Source organism: Macrotis lagotis, chromosome 5 (genome assembly GCF_037893015.1).
Source record: "Macrotis lagotis isolate mMagLag1 chromosome 5, bilby.v1.9.chrom.fasta, whole genome shotgun sequence".
Taxonomy (NCBI): Eukaryota; Metazoa; Chordata; class Mammalia; order Peramelemorphia; family Peramelidae; genus Macrotis; species Macrotis lagotis.
The window spans coordinates 44088450-44113256 of NC_133662.1; the positions used below are offsets into that span (position 1 = coordinate 44088450).

General features: G+C 34.6%; 1 protein-coding gene across 1 annotated transcript in view; it reads right to left on the minus strand.

The window, feature by feature from the left end:
- Nucleotides 1-24807, minus strand: part of KHDRBS2 (KH RNA binding domain containing, signal transduction associated 2) — a 943011-nt gene that overhangs the window by 144709 nt on the left and 773495 nt on the right. Inside the window, exon 7 of the mRNA XM_074237285.1 lies at nt 13382-13464. Within this exon, the coding sequence (XP_074093386.1) occupies nt 13382-13464 (83 nt within the window). The remainder of the gene's footprint in view (nt 1-13381; nt 13465-24807) is intronic.

The window sequence follows — 24807 nt, forward strand, 5'->3', positions numbered from 1 at the left end:
CTTAATCCCCTCCCTGATCTTTGTCTTCCTACCTTTTAGTCACATCTTACTCTTATCTCATCTTTTCCTTTACCTCTCTCATATCTATTTCATTTTTTCTTTCTCCACAGCTATATGCCTCCTTTGCTTCCTTGTCTCCTCCATCTGATTTTGTGGCTAAAGAAACTGAGGTGTAAGAAATTACATCATTTGCCCTTAGTAACAGAAGTAGTAATGTCAATGGAGAAAAATGATGCCCCTCCTTTCATTCCCCTCAGTTATCTTATATATCTTGCTCCCTCATTTTCTCTTTGTATAATTTTGTAAATGTTTGCTTTTACTGGGGACTTGTAACTACCTTCCCTCTATTCCTGCTGCCAATAAAGTGAACTCATTGAGTATTGAGAAGACTTTTTTCCTTTGTTTTAGTTTTTATATATCATCAGCACTTAACTCAGTGCCTTATACACATACACACACACACACACACACACACACACACATACACAAATGGTACTTTTAAAATAGCAATATTTTAAAAATAAATGGGCAGTTTTAGTAGTGCAATTGATGAATGCCTAGAGTCAGAAAGACTCATCTTCTAAGTTCAAATCTGGCGTTTCAGACACTTCTAGATGTGTGACCCTGGGCAAGTCACTTAACTCTATTTGCTTCAGTTTCCTTATCTGTAAAATAAGATGGAAAAGGAAATGGCAAACCATTGTAGTGTCTTTGTCAAGGAAATCCCAAATGGGGTTACAAAGTACCAGACATGACTGAAAAATGATCAGACAATAAAATATAATAGCTATTTAATGAATTGCATAACTATAGAAATTGGCAATTGTTGAGTTCAAGAAAAGGCATAGATGTAACATCACAGATATCAAAAATGAATTCATGTCATTTATAGTTAGAAAGAAATTTAGAAATAATCTAGTTTAGGCCCTCATATTACAGATGAAGAAACTAGGCTCCAAGGGCCCAAGTATGTGTCCAAAATCACAATCTAGGGAAATTGTTGAACTAAGATTTAGATAAAAGTCTTCTAAGTCCACTTAATGTAAACCATCTGACTCTGACTTTTTGACTCAGATCTCACCTAGGTACTCTATACTGATGGTTCCTTCTTATTCATTTTTGTGGTCAGAATGTGATCTAGATATTCAAAACCATAACCTTTAGGATGTAACAACAATGAATCAAGTAGTAACGGGGTCCTTCCTACTAGTGAAAGATACTGACAGACTCATTCTCCTAATTATAGAATATCTGGTAAATTCTTGACTTGCTGATAATTTCATTCCTTAGAAAGAAGAGAAAATAATGAGGCAAATTACTACAGTTAGAATTCTTTCTGACCAACAAGAAATAACTGTTTAGTAGTGATATGGAAAGAGGAGGGGTAGGGGGCCTTTTTTCTGCCAAGGGCATTTTGGATATTTATAACATCATTCTCAGGTTATATTTGGTCAAATATTAAATTAATTTACCATGAAAGGCTCTGAGATTTATTGAATTCTGAGTCCACTTTGTGGTTTTTTGGCAATACCAGACCAATAAGGTCTACTGCTGGAGGTTCTCTGCTTCTATCTTAGTGCCAGGTCACAACAGTAAAGGAAGACTATGCTGGTCAATGAGACTTATGCTCTAGACTTAAGGAAAATAGATCGAAAAAATGTTTAGAAAATAGATAGAATTAGTTAGCCATACATCATGACTTTGGAATATTAAATAAGGAAGATTGAGAAGTAGTTAAAAAAAAAAAAGAAATTCAGAGAATATAGCCCTGATGGAGAAGACTTGTGTTTAGGTTTTTTTTTTTTAATGTATGTCCAGTTACTTCTCTCATGAATACAGGTTTGATTAATATATTCACCAAAAATGGAAAAAGATGTGCATAACCAAAGATAGATAGGAAAGAATGTAATGGAACTGTGTCAGGACAGTGTCAGTGTCATTATGTTCATGAGTTGAGGAATGAAATGAATGTTTAAGGTTAAAAAAGGCATACTTTTAATCTATTTGTAAAGCAAGATCAGAAAGGAGGAATAGGTTCCCTATGGAATACACTTGTTTTCCTAAAAAATTATTCTATTAAATTATTTTCTTGAAAATTGTCTTTGAATACCTCCTTGGTATTCCTCAAACAAAACAGTCCATCTTCTTAGTATTTTTGTTGACTGTCCTCTGTGCCTAGAATATTCTTTCTCATCAACTCAGTCATGTGGCTGCCCAGCTTCTTTCAATCTCAGTTAAAATTATCTACAAGAAATCTTTATACTTATCAGTTATAGTGCATCTACTTTGATGATCATTTCTAATTTTTCCTGTGTGCACACTGTACATAGTTATTTGCATTTTGACATTCACATATTTTGAAATCCTTAAGAGCAAGCACTTTTTTTCCTTTACCTTTATGCACGAAACATATTAGATGCTTAATATTTTTGTGTAACAGATTTATGACATAGCATTGGTATAGATTGGGCAAGTGTGAAGATTTGATTCTTAATCCAGGTTTTCTTGCCCTGAAGTCCAGTCTTCTGTTCACTATATTATACTAACTGTAACATATACTATACATTTATCTATATCTATATACATATACTATATCTTCTAAGAAACACACTAACAGAAAAGAAGATTTATGACTTGAAGAGATGAAAAGAAGTAGGAAGAGTTCAAAGTGCCACATGTCATCAGATGATTGTCTCAATATATTTATTTCCTGATATGTATAGGGTCAGAGAACAGACGGCCCTTAAGTTCTCATTTGCAAACAGAGGAGAAGAAAAAGGAGCAATCAATACAATGAAAGACATGAGGTCCTGAGTTGAGATCCTGTCTCAGATATTTAGTAGCTGGGTGATCCTGGACAAGTTACTTAACCTTGTATCAAGTTCATCATCTGTCAAATGGTAATAGTAAAAGCATCTACTTTCCAGGTTTGTTGTGATGATCAATAAGATAATATTTATCAAGGGCACAATGCAGGCTTATAGTAAGTATGATTTAAATAAGTGTTGGTTACTAATATTTTTATTAGGTAATGATCAACCATTCCCACTCATCTGAGATGGCTATGTGAGAGCCCTGAATGAATATATATATATATATATATATATATATATATATCAATTAGTAATCTACTTCCATTTTCTTTTCAGGAATGCTTCATTGTCCTTGTCTCTAGGATAATTATTCAGAATTATATGGATAATTTATAGTAACCATTTTATTGGATTTGCATATTTTTACTCATAGAAATTTCCCTAAAAGTTACTGTGTTTACTATTCATCATTAAATTTTTTTCTTCAATTTCTATGATTAAAGAAAAAAGGAAAAGAACCTATGTTTTAAAATGTTTAAGGCAGCTCTATGGTTGAACAAGTTGCATTATATAATTGTGATGGAATACTACTGTGCTATAAGAAATAATGAGCTCATTTATCTTAGAAAAACTTGGGGGAGTGGAGCCAAGATGGCGACAAGAATGGGCCATGTCTTAGGTGCTCTCTCATAAAATCATAATCTAACAGAAGGACCCAGCGAGGCAGTTCTCCTACTCAAGGTAACCTGGAAAAAAGCAGAAAGGCTCTGATCCCCAGGGTTGGAGAGGCAGCCTGCCAGAGGGATGCCAGAGTGAAAGAACTTCAGCCTCCCAGAGGCAGCCCCAGGGCGCTGGGAGCTGCAGCTCACAGCAGCTGGGGAGTGTCCTGAGCTATGCCCCAGGGAGCACGGGGCACAAATTGGAGGAAAAGTGTGGGGGGACCTCTGCCAGAACGAGCACCTGAAGCCCAGCCCTCAGGGCACACAGCAAGCAGCTTGGCCTCAGCAGGGCAGATCCAGGAATAAGAAGCAGGCAGAGAAGGTAATCAGGAGCCCCTAGGGCATGAGCCCATTGAACCTAGGGAGGGAAGTGAAGAGAGAGAGACTGCCCAGCTCTCTCTTCTGCCTCTGGAACAGGACTCTGGGGCTCTGAACACATTCAGATCCTGATCACAGTCTAGGCCCCCCCCATCATAGAACAGCAGCCCCCCCCCCCCCCCCCCCCCCCCCGCCACACACACACACCTCAGCCCTGTGAAAGAGGTGGGTGTTTATGGTCATTCATAGACCAGGAGGGAGGACAGAGCCTCACACACTGATACCCTTGTGGGAATGTCCCAAAAGCTCAGGAAGCACCCCCAAAACCAGGCTCAGGCTAGGAAAATGAGCAAGCAGAGAAACAAGAGGAACACCATTGAGAAATATTTTGCATATGAGCCCAAGAAGGATCAAAATACTCACTCTGAAGATGAAGAAGCACAAGCTCCAGCATCTAAAGACTCCAAGAAAAACAGAAATTAGGCTCAGGCTATGACAGAGCTCAAAAAAGACTTTGAAAATCAAATGAGGGAGTTAGAAGAAAAACTGGGAAAAGAAATGAGAGATGCAGGAAAAACATGAAAATGAAGTCAGCATCCTAGTCAAGGAAATACAAAAAAATGCTGAAGAAAATAGCATGCTAAAAACCAGCTTAGGTCAAATGGATAAAACAGTTCAAAAAAAGATATTGAGGAGAAGAATGCTTTAAAAAGCAAAATTGGCCAGATGGAAAAAGAGGTAAGAAAACTCTCTGAGGAAAACAAATCCTTCAGGCAGAGAATAAAACTCAGGGAGATTGATGAATTTATGAGAAACCAGGATTCAATACTTCAAAACCAAAAAAATGAAAAATTAGAAGAAAATGTTAAACATCTCATTGAAAAAACAACTGATATGGAAAACAGACTTAGGAAAGATAATTTAAAAATTATTGGAATACCTGAAAGTCATGATCAGGAAAAGAGCTTTGATAACATTTTCAAAAAGAGCCTTGACAACATTTTCAAAGAATTACTACCAAGAATTACTACTTGCCCTGATAGTCTAGAAGCAGAGGGCAAAATAGAAATGGAGAGAATCCGCCAATCCCCCCGAGAAAGAGATCCCAAAAAACCAACCCCTAGGAATATTATAGCCAAATCCCAGAATGCCCAAGTGAAAGAGAAAATATTACAAGCAGCCAGAAGGACACAATTCAAATACCGTGGAGCTACAAGCAGGATCACACAGGATTTAGCAGCAACTACATTGGAAGCTCGCAGGGCTTGGAATATAATATACTGGAAGACAAAAGAGCTTAGAATGCAGCCAAGAATCAACTACCCAGCAAGGCTGAATGTCCTCTTCCAGGGAAAAAGATGGACTTTCAATGAACCAGGGGAATTTCAAATGTTCCTGTTGGAATGAGCAGAGCTGAACAGAAGGTTTGATCTTCAAATACAGGAATCAGGTGAAGCATGGAGATTGGAGGAGAGGGGGGGAAATATGAGAGACTTGATGATGAACTGCACGTATTCCTGCATAGAAAAATGACACTGATAATACTCATATGAACCTTCTCAGTTAATAGAGCAGGTAGAGGGAGCTTTTATAGTTGAAGCACAGGAGAAAGCTGAATTCGAAGATAAAATATGGTGTAAAAATGGAGTCAATAGAAAAAAAGGGAAATGTAATGGGAGAAAGAAAAAGGAGAGGGGGCATAGGCCAAGCTATTTAATATAATAAGATTTTTCTTTATTACAATGAGCTATTGCAATGATATGGAAGGGGGGAAGGCAAGGGGGAATGAGGGAATCTTCACTCTCATCAGAGGTGGCTAGGAGAGGAAACAGCATATATACTCCATGGGGTATAGGCATCTGGAGTAAGAAGAAAGGGGAGGATGTGAGTGATGAAGGAGAAGATGGACCATGGGAGGAGAGTGGTCAGATATAACACATTTTCTTTTTTACTTATTGCAAGGGGCTGGGATTGGAAGGCCTGTCTGAGGCCATAGGGCCAGGTGGATGCTGGGCCTAAGGGGTGGTAGGGGGGCTCGGGGCCTCTTGGCCCCAGAGCCGAGAATCTGTTTGCTGTGCCACTCAGCTACCCTACAGCAGAGTCAGAGTGAAAGGAGAGAGAAAATATAGTACATAGTAGTGGAGAAATACAAAAAGAGGGAGTTGTGATCAGCAATGGCAACAGTGGAAAAATATGGAAGTAATTTTTGTGATGGACTTATCATAAAGAATGTGATCCACCTGTGACAGAGTTGTTGGTGTTGGAAGAAAGACTCAAGCACATTTTTTATTATTATTATTTTGGGGGGGTTGTGCAGGGCAAATGGGGCTGGGTGGCCTGCCTGGGGCCTCATAGTAGGGTGATCGTTGTGTGTCTGAGGCCGGATTTGGACCCGGGTACTCCTGGGTCAAGGGCCAATGCTCTGTCTGCCACCCAGCCACCCCTACTATTATTACTATTTTATTTTATTTTGGGCCTTTTTTAAAATTTTATTTTATTTTATTTTTTGGTTTTTGCAGGGCAGTGGGGTTCGGGTAACTTGCATGTCACACAGCTGGGTGATTGTTGGGTGTACGGGGCCAGATGTAGGCTCTGGTGCTCATGGCTATCCAGGGCTGGTGCTCTGTCCATTGTGCCACCTGGCCATACCTACAATTATTACTATTTTTTTAATTTTAATTTTTTTCTCTCCCCTCTTTACTTTATCGCTCAAGAGAGTCTATATATGGGGGGGGTTCATTTACTCTTAAACAAGAATATTTTATTACTGCATAAAAACATTATTTGTACAAAATGAGAATAAATATTAAATAAAAAATTAGAAATAAAAAAAGAAAAATTGGACTTGTACAAAATGATGAAGAATGAACTGTATGCATATATACATGTGTAACTATTTGTATCCAATGGCAGCCATCTTGAGAGGGGATACAATGAGAGGATTAGATTATTTGACTTTTAAGGTACATTCAATGTCTAAATCTATAATATTGCTATATTATGCATAATTAAATATCCTATTATCTGCTGTGAAATGATCATGCAAATTGATAAATTTGAGGTATAGCTCCAATTCTTTCTTGAGAGAAATAAAAGCCTTAACATGCATAAGACACACCCTTTTTTGAAAAGTTTGGGGTCTAAAAACTGGAAGTGTCTTATACAGTGGTTGTTGATTTTTTACTTGCATTTCCCACTTTTTTGCACTTGTTTTCTTTGCGCTCTATGTTTTGCATTTGTTACCAGTGTATTAGGTTATGTTTTGCCATATTCTGCCCAGAAATGGCTCAGAATACATTTTTGTACAGTGCTGAATTCAAATTCAAAGTGATACAGTTTGCAAAAGTGAATGGAAATCGTGCTGCTGAATGTCAATTTGGTCCTCCTCCAACTGAGAATACAATCTGAGACTGGCTACAGAAAAACGAAACCCAATTGAAAATGCCCTGGCAGAAGGCTTCGGAGAGGCCAGTCAGCCAAATGGCCTGAGGTAGAGAGGGAATTGAAGAGATGGATTAAAGAGCAAAAAGACCAGTGGAATTCCTGTGTTTACAAAGATGCTTCAACATGAGGCAAGAATTGCTGATGAAAAAGAAGTGACTGATTTCAAGAGGACACAATTGGTGCTTCAGGTTTATGAAATGTAATGTACTAAGCATGTGTCCATGCACCAGACATGCCCAGGGAGAGCTTGTGGTCAACCATAGACCAGAGCACAGGCTGGAGGGCAGTCAGAGTCTCTCCTAAGACAGTGATTTGTCATCAAGCACAGATGAGGACAAGCTAATGGATGGGAGTTTTGACAGTGATGAGGAGTTTGACAGTGATGAATAATACTTGAGTTCAATAACTTCATACAATTCATTTTTTTCCAAATTTTGGGATCCAAAATTAAGATACATGGAAACATGTTATACATGAGAAAATACTATAAATAAAGTGTTGTAGACAAATGTGGGTTTACTTTAATCACTTGGAGCAGGGAAACTAGCTAAAAACAAGATATTGTCAGACTCCCACCAGTGAGAGATGTCTCCCATGCCTAGAATGCTCTCTTTTCTCATCTCCACCTATTTGACTTCCCTTTTTCCTTTAAGTCCCTAATACAATACCATCTTTTGCAGAAAACCTTTTCTATCTCCTCTTCATTCTAGTGTCTTTCCTCTGTTAAATATTTCTTATTTATCTTATTGGTACATAGCTTGCTTTACATTGTACAAATATTTTTATTTATATTTTTCTGATACCTAGAGAAGTTAAATTAATTTCCCAGGATGATGTAGTCATTAAGTATCTAAAAATAGAGTTTTAACCAAGAAAAAAGTTTTTTTTCAACAAAAAACTATTAAACTACAGATTCAATGCTACATCTATTCTGCCTCAATAACTTTTCATATGAATGGGAATGGAAAGGAATATACAGATGTGACAGCCATCTTTTAAATTGAGAATCAACAGGATCTTGAGACCAAATGGAAGGTGGAGGGATAGGAGATAGGAGAAGTTCATCTGCACTGTTGTTGCTCCTTTCAACAGCCAAAGTTAATTGCCTGACTCTGCCTCTTTCAAAGTTTTTACTTCCTCTGCAGACATCAATAAGTAGAAACTTGGCAGTTTGATTGATGGCTCCAGCTCTCAGCTTATGTAAAAGCATGGATGACTAACATGTCTTTTATAGTAGGAATGACTGCTATGGATCAGGTTTACAACTCTCAAAATTTCCCTAGGCTATCTTTGATGACTCAGGTTCCTCTAGAGGAATTTTTTTTGTCTCCAGAATCTTATCATTATACTTTCAAAATTTTAAAATTAATTGAAATATGCGCAGATTCCAGGCAAAAAAAAAAAAGCAGAGCACGAGCAGATAGGCAAGTACTTGAAATTCTAGCAATAGAGAATCTTAAAAATCATAAAATTTTGAACAAATGTAGAAAACACATCTATCATTGATTATTAGTTAAGTATCCGCTAATGTATGAGGGACAAAGGATCAAAACATAGAAATGAAATGGTCCCTGTTCCTTTAGGTATTATTGTTCTATTTTAGAGATGAAGATAGTAAGGCCCAAAGTGATTATTTGCTGAGAATCACACAGCTACTAAACAGAAAAGATAGAGTTAAACCTGGTTCTTAATCCAGTACTCTAGATCATTTATTTTAAACATTAGTTTTATAGTTGAAAATACTGAGATCCCAAAAGATTAAGGAACTTGTCTAGTACCTTGAAACAAAATAATATCAAAGTCAGGATTAGAACCAATATAGCTTATACTCCATAGATAATAATATTAAGTAATAATGCAGACCTTAGACCAAAGAAAACATTGATTTTAATTCTGAATTTGATATTAATTCATTTCATGTTACTAGCAAGTTTTTAAACTTTTGTGACCTCAGTTTTGACATCTATAAAACTGAGGTTTAATCTAAATGATCTAGAGTGTTGGATTTAGAGTCAGAAGAGCTCCTTGCAGAACTCTGCCTTTTCTATTTAATAACTGTATGACTGTGGGCAAGTAATCTCTTAGGGCCTCAAAATCTTCACTTCTAAAATGTGACAATAATACATAAAGTACTAAATTGGAAGGATTAATGTTTAAAAATTTTTGTAAATTTGTTGTAAGTATTTTGAAATGCAATTGCAATATAAACTATGATGAAGTTTATTGATATTATTATTCAAGTTCACTTCCAGGTCTTACATTCTGTGTGTCTGTGATTTTTTTATAGTATTTATATAGCATTTTAAGTTTTTCAGGCAATCATGCAAAAAATACTGACTACCATGAACTAGAAATCTTTTCTGTTTAAATAAATCCAACTGTCCTCATTGTAGTGTTTATGCATGCAAGAGTCTGTAGATGGCATAAAAATACTAGTAGTTGTAGGATAACTGAAGAAAAACATCTCAAATTCAATAACCTATTGCAAATTCAATCTCATGCTTGAATATAATCTTGAGACATAGCAAAATTAGATTATAAAATGAGGGAGAGTTAGTTTTCAGGGAATAGTGCCACTTGAATGAATAGGACAAGCTATTATATACTTAATGTAATATATTTTATTATATTATCTGGTTACTGCAGTTTCTCAGACTTGAGTTCCCACAGCAAGAATTCTTTTTTTTTGTGGAATGGTAACCTAAAAATAGAGGGATTCACATTTTAAAAAATATTTTTAAATCACAATATAAAGATAGCATATGATTTTGAATTTTATTTTCTGGCTATGTGCTTTTTTTGTTTCAAATCAGATCTCCTTTCATTCTGAGATGAGAGAAGATAGGTTTCTCCTTGACAAATTATTTCTTTTGGAGGAAATTTAACATCACAAGTTAAGATAATTGATTTAGAGCTGTTAAACCCCCTAGAGGTCATCCAAGCAGATCTTATTTTACAGAAAGGACTACAGAAGTAAAGTAAAATTGCATAAGTGGCAGAGTCAAGTGGAATTTGAACCCATTTCTGTGATTCCAAGTTCAGGGATATATCTGTCAAATCAGGAATTTTAAATACTTAGTTTTATTGAAGACATATCCTTGTGTCAGAACAAAATGGAAACCTCACTTTAGACAATGGCCTCAAGAAAATGAACTTCCAAGAAAATGACAATCCTAAAACCTGCAAAAGAAAGCTTTTAAAATAAACTCCTTTTTCCTGTCTTCCCCTAGGCCATGGATGACACAGAAGACAAAAAAAGATGAATGTTGAGTCTCTTGCATCCATTGTCAACTTCAGGTTTCATTAAAATGTCATTCATTTGAGCTGCCTCTTTACTAGTCTTTTAACAGAGGCCCTTTTCTCATCCATTTGAAAATTTTTAGAGATAATGATATCTTACAAGGCAATTGGGAATTAATTAAAGTTGTTATACTTTCTGAACTTCAGTTGAACCTTTTGTAGGAATGTTACCTCATGAACTTCCCTTAGAATCACTATTTGGGGATGGTCTAATTAATGTGGGCACCTGCAAGATCTTACTTTATAAGCTCCACAAATCCATATTCTTCTGACTTGAGCATTTGATTGAGAAATATACTCTCTCTAAAGTATAAAATACTCTATGTTTATTTCTATTCTCCTGTAATATAAATATATCATTAGTTCAATATGAATTATAGATATTTTTGCCACATCAACGATTTTAAGAACAAAGCTTTATTGAAGCCATGACCTTCTGTCAGATATAAAATAAAAGCCTAGCTTAAAGGACTAATGAAATGATTTCTCAAGAAAACTAACTCATTATTGAGATGAAAATATGGGACTTTCTAAAAGAAATAACTTTCCACCTTCATGGCTATCTAGTTCACTAAATCTGCTTTTGAAAGCAGAGTAAGACATAGTTGCAATACTGAAGATGTGGTTTTACCACTTTATATAAAACTTCTAGTAGTGCCCAATGGAGAAAAAGTGGGGATTAAGAACTATAGCAAACAAGCTATAATATTAACTGTTAAGAGTTTTGCTTTCTGTACTTTTGGGGTGGGAAAACATTTTGCCTCACACAGTTTTTACAAATAGTTGCAGATGTTACTAACTTTTTAAATCAATGACTATTACATTTACTTTCTTGACTCCTCTTCTGCCCTCAATTTTCCTTCTGAAGATAACTATCTGGGGGCAAAATGCTAATAGTTCCCCAAGCAGGATAATATCTATATCAATCTTAAACTTAAGAACCAAGGCATCTGTGTTTTCTATTTCTTCTGAATTTTGAAATTTTGGGGCAAATAATAAGCACCCATTGAATGATGAATGAATGACTAAGGATGAAGAATACATGGAGACAACAAATGATCTTTTACAAACTTAATTATGGAAATATGGAAACTTTTAATTTCAATATTCTTATCTAAAAATTTGCTTATTTTTTAGCACAGCTTCTGCCTATTCTCTAACCCTCATATATATGTGTGTGTGTGTGTGTGTGTGTGTGTGTGTGTGTAGATGTAAGTGTATGTGTCTACATATATGTATCATTTATGAATATGTGTATATTTTCTACATTTCAGGAGTTAGAGATGTGGCTCCCCATCTCCCCAAACAGAAAAATCTCAATAAAAGTTTTTGGCCTTTCCTTGGTACCAGAGAAAAAGTCTAAATTATTATCATATTAAAAGATAAAAAAGTTGAAATTATATAATACTATACATTTATTTTATGAATTTCTGAGTTTCTAACTTTTTCTTTGTCTTCTTCTGGCCTTTACTTGTGGTCTGTAGCTTCCATAAATCTCTCAGAAAAAATTCCAATTAATTTCTTTCTCAATATATTGAAACTAAGATGGGGAAAGTTATGGTGTGGGAGAGATAACTGCATATTATTCCCATTGATGTTTGAGCTTGAACTAGATATTTCAATGAAAATAAGGCCTGCCACTGACAACTGGTGATTTGGACCCAGGCAAGACTTTTAGTCTTTCAATGTTCTAAGTTACTCTAGTCTAAAGCTATAAATTACAGAGAAGTTTCCAATCTATGCTGATTGATGGACTTCAGTAATCTAGGAGTTCCCTCTACCAATGAAATCACAGGTTCAGTCACTAACCTCTCCCTCAGTTATGGAAAAATATATTTTTCTATAAAGGCCATGCTTTTTCTCTCCATGCTTCATACAGCCTTATTAAGCATGAAATTCCATGTATATCACATTTCTGACCATCTTTTTAGATATAAGATGATTCTTATCTCCATGTCATCAATCCAGTCTATTCTAGTAAAGTACCAATAAAATGTGTTTATGAATTCTTAATGCTAGAAACACTGAAAGTCCCAATATCTATTTATTTCAAATTATTCTCATTATTTACTATTTCATATCTTACTGTGAATAAACATTCTAAATTTAGTTTTCATTTTTTCTCAAAAAATATTTATTGCCATGTAGAACAATACCATTTTGTGCATGAGAATTTGTTGATAATTTTCTGAAAAAAATGTAAATGAATTCCCCACTGCTGAAAAAAACAAAACAAACAAACCACCACCACTATCACATCAACAAAATCACTATTGTAGGACCACATGTTCTGGATAAATTAAAAGAAGGGCAAATCCAATATTTCTAAGTTTTGTGTAAGGGAAGGAAAAATAGGTTTCATTCTTTAAGATGTCTCAAAAGCCTTTTTTTTTTTGGCAGAAGTAGAGCAATCTTTTACCACTATCTCACTAATGAGATAGGAAAATGTAACAAATACTCCATTTTCTTAAAAAAATCTAAATTGTTCATGTCAAATGTACCTAAATGTGCCAAAAAAGAAAAAAAACAACTAAGGAATTGCTTTATAATAAAAATTGTCCATTAAGAAGATATATTTACTTTTTGTTTCTATATTCTTCTCTAAAGTGTTTACTTATTTTTCAAAACAGCAGGGCAATAGTTTTGTTAAGTTGCTTTTCGTGCTAAAAAGAAAGCCCTGTTATTTCATGCGGTAAAAATACTATCTGATTCATAAAGGTTACAAAAGAATAAAGGAATTTAAAAATATATTATATTACATTATCATTCATATAATTCAAAGCTTACCTTTGTGTTTGGGTCGTGTAGCTGCTATCATAGGCCTCATAGCTCTGGTCATCATATTCACCCCCATAGCCATCATCATATCCCTAAAGAAAAGGGTGGCAAGAAAGAGCTCAGCAAAAAACCAATTTGCAGAAATTTTCAATTCTACATTGATGATGTAATATAAGATTTAACCTGAGAGTAGATTTTTCCCCACCTTTCCAAGTGATAATAGCACATATTAGAATAGTAATTGCATATAACTCAACTGTAGAATTTCATGAATTAAATGATAGAAATAATCAAATAATAGAAATACACCTGTAGTTTGTCTAGAATTTTGAGCCATTGGGGTAGTCCAAAAATTCTCTAGTTTGGGGAATTAGTCTCTTTTTGTTTCAAGTTCTCTCTGCTTTGCAGAGAATTTTACTCCTTCTATCACTGCCTTGCATAATCTCTAGAATCCTATGTCCTTTAATGCTGAGATATCCCTGCTTACTAACTGATTGGTCACAGTCTGTTTGTGGCATCAGAGATGAGTTCTCCTAGGCTTTAGCCTTGATGATTTGTGAAGTTCATTCTAGTTCTAAATCTATAAACATTTTTTTATTTTTGTTGTTGTTGTTGTTTTTGGTTTTTATTTGTTTGGTTGTCCAATGACTGGAAGCTGCAAGAAACAAATTTGAATTAGAAATCAGGAAAAATAAATCCTATATTAGAGCATTCCAAAACTATAACTGACTACCTCAAAAGATAATCAATTTCTACTCATTAGAGATCTTTAAGGCTAGATGACAGCTTATCATTTGAATCATAGTCTTTGTTTTGTTTTCTCCAAGCATAGATTGGGATAGGCAAATTTCCAACTCTGAAAGCCCTGGCATGCTAATGTGGAAAGATACTTTCTTCTCTCCTGTCCTCTAATGCTTTTCTGTATGAAGATCATCACACCCTAAGTTGTTATACTGCTTAAAATCCTCCTTCCCCCACATTTCTGTGTCCTTATCTTTCAGGTGATAAGGATCATTATGTTCCCTTTCCCTATCTTTGCTCTTTCACTCCTGGTCCCACTTCAATCTAGGTATATGAAGTTAAGCTTCAGCCTAGGTATCTAAAGTTAAGCTTTTTTCCCCCCCTGTTTGAGGTCATTCCAGTCATTCTGCTTCTAGTGTAGCAATCTCTAAGACTTCCCAAAGTGACTACAGTGGTCATACCTGTGCTAATATAAAGTTAATTTTGAGGATGCAAAGGATAGGCTCTTTTGCTAACATGAATGAATGACTAGCAATATGTAAGATGAAGAAATGGTTATAGATATTCAGTTGTGTCTAACTCTTCTTGACCTAGTGGACCATAGCGTGCCAAGTTCTATTCTCTACTATCTCCCAAAGTCTGTCCAAACTCATGGTCATTGTTTCTATCACACTATTTCTCCATCTCATTCTCTGTCTTCAGTATTACTCAATTTTAGGATCTTTTCCAATGAGTTCCATATTTTCATTGTATAGCCAAAATATTTAAGCTTCAGTTTTAGTTTTTGTCTTTCCATTGAAAAATCTGAATTTAGCAAATGGAGGAAATAATATTTATACCACAGTCCTACTAAGAATATTATGATTAAGTATAAAATCATAACCAACAGTTACTTTAAAATGTTGTCAAGATTCAGGAAAGAAGACAGTCATCTCTGTAAATAATTACTGAAATAAATGAATAGCTTTCATTTTTTGCATTTTATAGAATTGTGGTTCTTAAAGGGTGCACTGAAGCCCTAGAATAATCTAAGTTTTACTAGGTTTTTTCCATGGAAATTTGATCTCTACTTATTTATTTCAAGCTTCATAAATTATAAATTACCCACATTAGCCTTCTCTAGAAATTCAGTTCTTACTGAAGAATTGCTGCTATGAGCCATAAGATTCCCCCTAACCCTCCAAAACTGCATCCCTCAACTACAAGAAGTTCATAAGTTCATAGATTTGAATCTGGAAAGGACGTTACATCCTAATTTTAAACATTTTACATAAGCGGAAAATGAGACACAGAGAGGTTAGACTTGCCCAGAGTCTCAGAGAGATACAAAGAATCTGAGGTAGGATTTGAGTCCAAAACTTTCTGGTTCAGCTCCAGTGCTTTGTCCACTATATATTCCTCTGATGCTTCTGAAACTTAATCTATTTCTACCTTTAGTCTTTATTCTTTGTGACTCCCCTACATTACTCCTCCACACCCTCTGAGACTTCACATTCTTCAACTCCTGTCTTCATCTGCAATTTGTTGTCTTATGTCTTTCTAACTGAAAGATTACAATAGTACCTCTGCCCTTGGAGATAGGTTCCAAACCTAAAATCTGAAACATGGAGAAATAAAGAAAATAGTACGGCTATCAGGGAGAGAAGAAGAGGTTGAGAAACCTCAAGACCTGGGCTATGAATCTGGAGTCCCAATTGCCTGACAGCTCTTCTTTGTCACCAGCTTAAATAATTCATCCTGCTGAGATTCCTCACAGCATGAAATAATCAAAACAAAACAATACAAAAGTTTGCAAACTACTTTTTCTAAGCTTTTAATGACAATCATTTATGGAAAGACCACATTAGGCCTGAGAGAATATGCTGTCCTACCCTCATCTTAGAGGAGAAAATTGTAGCCCAGGAAAATGAATTGTCCTCCTCAAGGTTATCCCAGTAGTCAGTGACAGTCTCACTTGTGGATTTGAGTTCTCTGACACTGAATTCAGCATACTTTCCACTATTTTCTAATAGATTAAACAGTTGTTCACTTAAAAATACAATTGTTGTAGTGTAAGTTATTTGGGAAGGGGGCATAGATGGAGCATTGGCCTTTGAATTGGAAAGATTCATTTTCATGAGCTCAAATCCAGCCTCAAACTTGTTAGCTGTGTGATCCTGGGCAAGTCACTTAACCCTGCTTGCCTCAGTTTCTTCATCCGAAAAAAAAAAGAGAAGGAAATATAAATCACTTCAGCATCTTTCACAAGAATATCCCAAAACAGATTCAAATCATCAACAAAGTTATTTTTTTTTTACTCCTACTGAGCAGAAACTGTGGCTCTGAAGATAGTACTTTCAACTCAGGAACCCCTGCCCTATTATTCCCAGGTCCTAATCAATCAATCAAGCAATCAATTAATCACATGTGATACACCACCAGGCTAGCTTCAGTCAATCTTCAAATAATGTTCCTATCATCTTCTCACTAGTTACTTTCTTAATGTTTGTATTCTCTTTGTTTTCCACAATATCTTCCCCCCCCCCCCCAGTTCTTGAACCATAAGCAAATAAATGCCACTATTGAAAATGGAAAACTTTTGTTAACCTACATAAAATTTTCCCTATACTAAAAATTCTCTATCCTGGCCACCAATGATCTGCATATGATATGTATAATCTCACCCAATTTTGATATAAGCCCTTTGCCTTTTGTTTTTGGGTCCCTTTTAGTTAGCACAGCGATTGACCTATAGTAAGTATTTAATTTTACATTTTTACATTTTTACTTTTTCTTTCATTCAAAGTCTAATTCAGCTTTTCCTTTCAGAATGTGTAAGTTCATAATTTATAGATGACTCCAAGGGCCACTTTCTATGGAAACTAATTTTACCTTTAACCTTGATTAAGTGCCTTTCAACTATATCTCACAGGTCACAAAGTAGAGCTGGCAAGAGTGTAGTATTGGATCAGTACTGAGTCCTCATTGTGGCTGGAAAAATAATCTGTAGTGCTTGACCTGCAGATGGTGAACTAGTGAGCCATCTTTGTATGCACAGGGCAGTACTGTTATCATAACTATTCAAGTATGTGGAATATTATGGCATTTTGCTTCCTCACCTGTACTTTATTTTATTAGCAATTATTAAAAACCAACAGAGCAGAACTCTTGGTGGCAACCCAGAATTTCATGAACCATAAAAAGTAATAGCACTATAATAGATGTGCCCATGGTGGGAGACAAAATGGAAAGGAACAACTAGGAATGACCTTTCCATTTCAAGTGACAATGTGAATCAGTCACCAGTTCTCATAGGAGAAGCATGAGGTAGAATTAAAAAGTGATATTTTTTTCATCTTAAATGTTCAATGTAAATAATATTAAGCAGAGGTTAAAGGTCAGTTTTTAATCAAAAGATGAACTACAAATAGTTGAACAAGAAGGAAGAAACCCTAAGGATCATAGATCATAAAATAACATGAGAATTCTTTCCTCTAATATTTTTCCCTTCTGCTTTTTCCTTTGGTAAAATTGTATCTTATAGTCACAGATGGTTGTAGTATATTAGCACACTTGAAGCAATTTCTTCCATGACATTTTTATATATTTTAAGAGCAAATTAGATTGGTAGGAGCTTCTAATAAAGATTCATATATGTATATGTTCACACATATACATGTTCATATGTATATGTATGTGTTCACATATACATGCAAATTTATGACACAATATAGTGGATATATGTTTGTGTATATGAAGAGTAATAAAAAATAAGCGCTATTTAAAAGAAAATGATAGTAATAAATGTAGTAAGTACAAATGTCTCTTTTATCATCTCAAAAGAAACTCTACATATAGACTTTTAAATATATTCTAACATGGGAATGCATATCTTCATTGTCAACTCAATAATGATTCAGTTATACACATGTTTATATATACATTTGTATATAGATAGATATAGATGTGTATATATGTATATAGATGTATATCGATATGCAGATATACATCTGTACATGTGTTTGTATGTATGTGTATGTCTGAAGATAATATTACACTTGGAGATTATGGTATCATTTTTATTTGTTTTTAACTTCCATAAATTCTTTAAATTTAAGAATTTAAAATCAAGAAATGTATTATTTTTATTTTTTAAATTTATTTTCATCCATATGCACATGTATAATTTAAGTTACACAATTTCCTTCCACCTTCCTTTCCCACCCCCTTCCCTCAGTGAACAGTCAGGTTAGCATTTTACATGCATATTTTGATAAACATGTTTACAGATTAGGGAAAGAGATACATAAGAGATAATTTTTATAAAGTGTTCATCAGATTCTGAAGGGTTGGGTTTCTGTGTGTGTGCTTCCAATCAATATTGTTCATCTCACAGCATTGTTGTTGATGTGCACATTGTCTTCTTGATTCTACTCCCTTTGCTCAGCATCAGATCCTGTAAGTCATTCCATGCTTTTCTAGAGTTTGATCATTTATGGTTTCTTGTCAAACAACAGTATTCCATAGTGTCAAAGTACCATAACTTGTTTAGTCCCCAATTTATGGGCATCTCCTCAATTTCCAGTTCTTTGCCATTACAAAAAGAATTGCTATGAATATTTTGGAACATGTAGGACTTTTCCCTTTTATTATAATTTCTTCTGGCTATAGACTAGAATTGGAATTGCTGGGTCAGAGGGTATGAAGAGTTTTATTACTCCTTGGACATAGTTTCATATTGCTCTCCAGAAAGGTTGGATCCATTCACAACTCCATGTATAATTTTTCTTTAGCAATTTCCAAGATAGGAAAGCCATGCATTTATATAAGAACAAAATAATAAAATAGCAACTACCCATATTTAATGCAACATTTATTCACATATTTATTTATTTACTTAGTTACTTACTCATTTATTTATTTATTTGTTTGTTTGTTTGTTTAGGTTTTTTTCAAGGTAAATGGGGTTAAGTGGCTTGCCCAAGGCCACAGCTAGGTAATTATTAAGTGTCTGAGACTGGATTTGAACCCAGGTACTCCTGACTCCAGGACTGGTGCTTTATCCACTGTGCCACCTAGCTGCCCCCTTTATTCACATATTTAAAGATTACTGCACCATTTCTTCCCAACTTCTCTTTTGGACAAATAATCATTGGTTTCTTTTTTGCCATTTTTAGAGGGTCCTAGATTGACACAATTTTCAGCTGTACTCTGCATCCTTTCTAAATTTTCCATTACTTTTTTTTGAAGAGTCAAGAACCAGTACTCTCACCTGAGCAATTCTAAAAAAAATATGGGGATTTTTTTTTTGTCCATTGGATATAAAAGTACATGATTATTCCACAGACTTTTCTGAAAGAGTTGTACTACACTGAAGATCTATATTTTGACAGTCTCATATTCTCACCAATGGTATGTTATATTAACTTATTTTGTCTTCCTTATGACAATACCATATGGTCTTTTCAATTAAATTTCATCATATATGTGTGGCCAAGGTGAGTTTGTACTATAAATCTGGTAACTATCAGACCAATTTTGAGTAGATAATGAAGATGTGCACATTTCCTACTGAGGCAACAAACTCTGAGTGTTAAACACAATTAGGAATTTTTGTCCTTTCCTTCTGGACAGTACTTGCTACTCATTTAGAAATGTTGAAAATGGCAAGCATCAGTCTGTAGTTGGAGCATACTACAAAAAATAAATAAGACTGGTATTGTGGAGGGAACTTGGAGATCTCTGAGATCTTGGAAAACTTTAAAGAAAACTTGTCATCCTTGTCTTCCTTGTTTCCCGGCCCTTCAAGGTTCTCCTGGGTAAGGATAAGCTAGCTGGCAGGAACCTAACACTTCCTGAGCTAGTCTAACTAGAACACATTGTGAATTATACTTTGCTAAATAGTTGTTATTTAACCTTTCTGTTCCCCATTTTCCCAATATTTAATGTGATACAACTGGACTAAATGAAATGTAAGTTCTTTTCTGGAATCAGAATTATATAATTGTTGCACTTACTGAGCAAATAATCAACATACACCATTCTCATTGTTTGCCAGAACCTCAGTTAGGAGTTATGCACGTTAAAAACAGCAACAGTTTAAAAATAATGAAAAAAATTAAAAGTAAAAAAAAAAAAAATTATCCCTGCTGCCAAGTGATGTCAAGAGATTGTCTGGCTTTCTTACCTTTGAATTCCCAAGGTATAGCATAATGTTTGACACATATGAAGTGTTTAATAAGTGCTTTTTAATTCATTAATTCATGCACAAATAAGGTAGAGTACCTTATGTGAATAACAGAGAAGTTTACTTTTGTTAGACCATACAGCAGGGGTCTTTTGATCTACCAAGGGTCATTTGGATAACAGCATTCACAGGCCATACAAAATTATCAATTTAAAATTAGCCTACTATATGTGGTCAAACATTAATCAATTCACCCATAAAAAGCTCCTAGTCCTGCATGCAGTTGCTGTGACAGTACCAGATCAAATGATTTCTGGGGTCTCATATAGCCTGGCAGGTCAGATGTTCCCTGCCCTTGCCATAGAAAGATTGTTTGAAGTCAAGTAATGAAGGGCTTTAAAAGTCCTACAAATAAGTTTAGATTTTAACCTAGGGGCAATAGAAACTGGAGTTTATTGACTAGGGAAATAACATGGTTAGACATATATAAAAGAAAATTATTTTGTCAGGTATATAAAGGGTAGGTTAAATTGGGAAGAGAGGAAGAAGGGAGACCAATTAAAGAATTATAGACACGATAAAAGCATGAATCAATTTGGTGGCTGCCTAAGTAGCAAGGATGGATCAAATAAGAGAGAAATGTCTGAATCTGACAACTGCTTGAGTATATGGTGTTAGGGAGAACAAAAATATCAAGAGCCAAGAGAGAAAATTGGAGATATTAAAAAAGATTTCTTCCACAGAAATAGAGAAGTTCAGAAGATGGGTGGATTTGAAGGAAACTATTATAAATTCTGTTTTAGATTGGTTGAGTTTGAGGTTTTATGGGACAGCCTGTTGGATAAATTCAATAGAAAGTTGTTAAAAAACTGAACAAGACATGGTAACTTTGGAAAAAATAGTGATATGGAGAGCTGTGTGTTACTTGCAGAGAGGTGATAATTAGACCTAAGAAACAAGGTATAGAAAGAAAAGAAAAAAAAAATTTCTGGAGTAAAATTTGGGTTATGCTTGCAGTTAAGGGAAGGATATGGAAAATAAGCCAATAAAGGAAACTGAGAAGAAATGATAAAACCACTAGAAGCAAAAATAGAAGAGAATAATGTAGCAAAATCTTAAGAAGAGAGATAATTAAGGAAGACAAGGCAGTCAAATGTGTTCAATTCAACAGAGGGAGCTAGGTAGATTAAGGTGGAACTTGGTAAATTAAAAGAATATTGGTAACATTGGAGAGAGCACTTTTAGCCAAGTAATGAGGCTGGAAATCATATTTCAAAAAGTTGAGAAGTAAGTAGGATGATAAAAAAGTATTGACAACAAATGCAGTTAGTTTTTTTCTAAGAGTGTGACTGACCAAAGGTCAAGAGAGATATAGGAAAATAGCTTGGGGAAATGGGGAATCTAGTGACTTAAAAAATTTTTTTTTAATGGATCAGGGTATGGATGTCTTTGAAGGCAGCAGGGAAGGAACCAATAGAAAGGGAGAAATTCTATGTGACTCAGTGAACAGAGTATCAGTCCTGAAGTCAGGAAGAATTGAGTTAAAACTCAACCTTAGACACTTTCTAAAAATGTGAACTTGGACAAGTTACTAATCCCTGTTTGCCTCAGTTTCCTCATTTGGAGGTGAGGAAACTGGATTGGAGAAAGAAACAGAAAAACACTCTATTATCTCTGCCCAGAAATCCCTAAATGGGGTCATAAAGAATCAAGACATGACTGAAATGACTGAACAAAGATAGTGGATGATTGCATGAAGAAGTTGAAAGATAAAATAGGAGGGGAGAAGATAAAGGGTAGATAAAGAGAGTTGATCTTAACCAGTAGAAGGACCACTTCATTTTAAGAGAGGAAAGGAGAAGGGAATGAGTGATGATGACAGGAGATTTTCTTATGAAGAGAAGAACTAAAGAAGGAATGTTTAGCAGATGTACTTTCCTTTTAGGTGGAAGGGGGAGTGGAAGGAACAGGAATAAATATTAATATAGCACCTACTATATGCCAGCTGGTATGTTAAGTATTTTTACAAATATTTAATTATCTTTACAAAAACCTTGAAAGGCAGGTGCATTTTACAGCTAAAAAAAAACCAGAAGCAAACAGGTTAAATGACTTACTTGCCTGAGGGCACACAGTTAATATCTGAAGCTGGATTTGAACTTTGGTCTTCCTGACCACAGACCCAGCACTCTATTCACTGCATTACAACTTGCTTCTAGTAAAGTAAGAAGAAAATTAACTTTTCAGAAATGTAAGAAATAAGGTACTTATTTTTTGAAAGGTTGATGGAAATGGTATTGTGGGAGATTTTTGGAGGGAAAGAGAAGTCTGGAATAGTCTCTGTGTGGAATTTGACAGAGAACCAAATATAACACCCAGGCAAAATCAAGAATTTACAACTATCTTTCACTGCTGATAAAAAAATGAAAATAGAAAACAATAACCTACCCTTTCTTTGTATATGTGTGTGCATATGTATATATGTGTTATATATACATATATATACACACATATACATTAACATATATTCTCAGTTTATATTACAACAAATAGTAATACAAAATCCACAGGGGGGAAAAATAAAAATATATTTAATGAGTACTAATAAACTATGATTTGATAATTCTATGCAGTATCTACAGTATTTTTAAGTATATTTAAGGAATATATAAGTATATTTAAGGATAATTCAGAAGAGAAATTTAATGAAGTCTGTTGTTTTGTACAACTGCAATTGCTTATAATTCCTTGGCCTGAATAATGTGGTACATACATATAGCCCCCAATTTTTGACTGGAATTCATGCAATATCAAGTGAGTATGACAAAACCTATTAGCATTTGGGTAAACCCTTCTAGAGCATTTATGAAAGATCTTGGACAAGAATTGACTAGATTGGGAGGACATGAATGTACAATAGTACACACACCACTGAGGTTATGGATACATTTTCAGTATTAAAGAATAAATTTATTTCTCAAGTTTTTTTCTTTGTATATTACTGACACTTTTACTATATTTTGGTATTTGGGAGTAAGAGAATGAATATTGATATCACTTAAATAGAAACTCTTTCCTTCAGTCATTCTTGGTTTGGACTACATAAAACTTCAGGATTCACCTAGCATAAACTCATCAATCCAATCATCAAGCTGATTGGTTCAGCTTTGGATACCTTCTTAACTCCCCCAACCTTTTCTCCCCTCTGATTGGAAAGATATTGCGTGCAGGTTTCCTTTACAAGAGGGCTGGGATCAGAACTTTCCAAGTGACTCAACTTTCCATCAACAACTCTGTGGTTTGAACTCCACACCTCACCTCTTGAAGCTGGGCTCTCCCATTTCTGCCCTTAATTTTCAGTTTCTTTTTGCATGGTTGCTTTCTCATGAGATTATGAGGTTTTTGAAAGCAAGTATTGTTTTTCTTTTTTCCTTATTTGTTTCTCCAATTCTTGGCACAGAGTATAGAGCTTAATAAATATTTATTGTATTTTATTGTAAATTATAAGCACTTATGGCCTCAGAAGTTCCTAAATAACCAAGGGATAAATGAGCCACTTGGAAATTGAGTTCAATTTAACTTAATTAAAAAAATTTAAGGAACCTTCCATGTACCAGACACTTTGCTAGACACAGGAATATAAATGGAAAAAGAAAAACAGTCCCTGTCCTCAAGGGATTTACATTCTATTGGAAGGATCTGATTTTATTTAACATCAAAGGGTAGCTGATAAGAAAGAAAAGATATCCTCAATGCTGAACAAATACAGGTTTTTAACATAATGCTATGATAATACAGGCTTCATTCCAGTACACAATTCTGATAGACCCCAGAGATAAATTAACACTAGAAAAATGGTCTTATTTTGTAGTTTATTTTTACATAATTGTTCAGCTAATACATGAAATTATGTGAATTTTCCTCTTTTGCAATAGAAAAATAGTGGGAACATATAATCAGAATTAGAATTTCAGTCAGAATTGCTGGCAGTTTAGGTACTTGGATCAAGATAATAGTTTCCCCCCCTTTATATACCATCAAGGGTTAAGCTCAGAAGAGATTTGCATACTATGCCCTTTAACAATATTGAAGAAAATTAATTGGTCAGATTGGAACCTGAGATTTTATCATCTTTTTGAAGTTAATGCTTAAGCATATGCTTGCCTTATTTTCAGTTAATCATTTCAACAGTAAAATGAATAGGATTGCCAATTTTATGTAAAATTTATTTTTTGAAGCCTTGTATCTTTTAAAACAATAATTGTTATAATCAAAATTTTTTCTTCTTTTTCATCTACCTCACAACTTTCTTTATGTCCTAAATTTGTGTGAGCCATTATTTTCATTATTAGTCTCTTATCATCTCAGGAATTAAAGTGTTTTTAAAAGCCAAAACAAACCAAAGATTCAAGCATAAATACTTCCTTCAACATTCTCATTGTAGCCATAGACAGAATTGTATGACAAAATACTACAAAATCAGAGCGCTAAAGAAAAAAAACTGCTACTATTCAAATAAAACTATTTG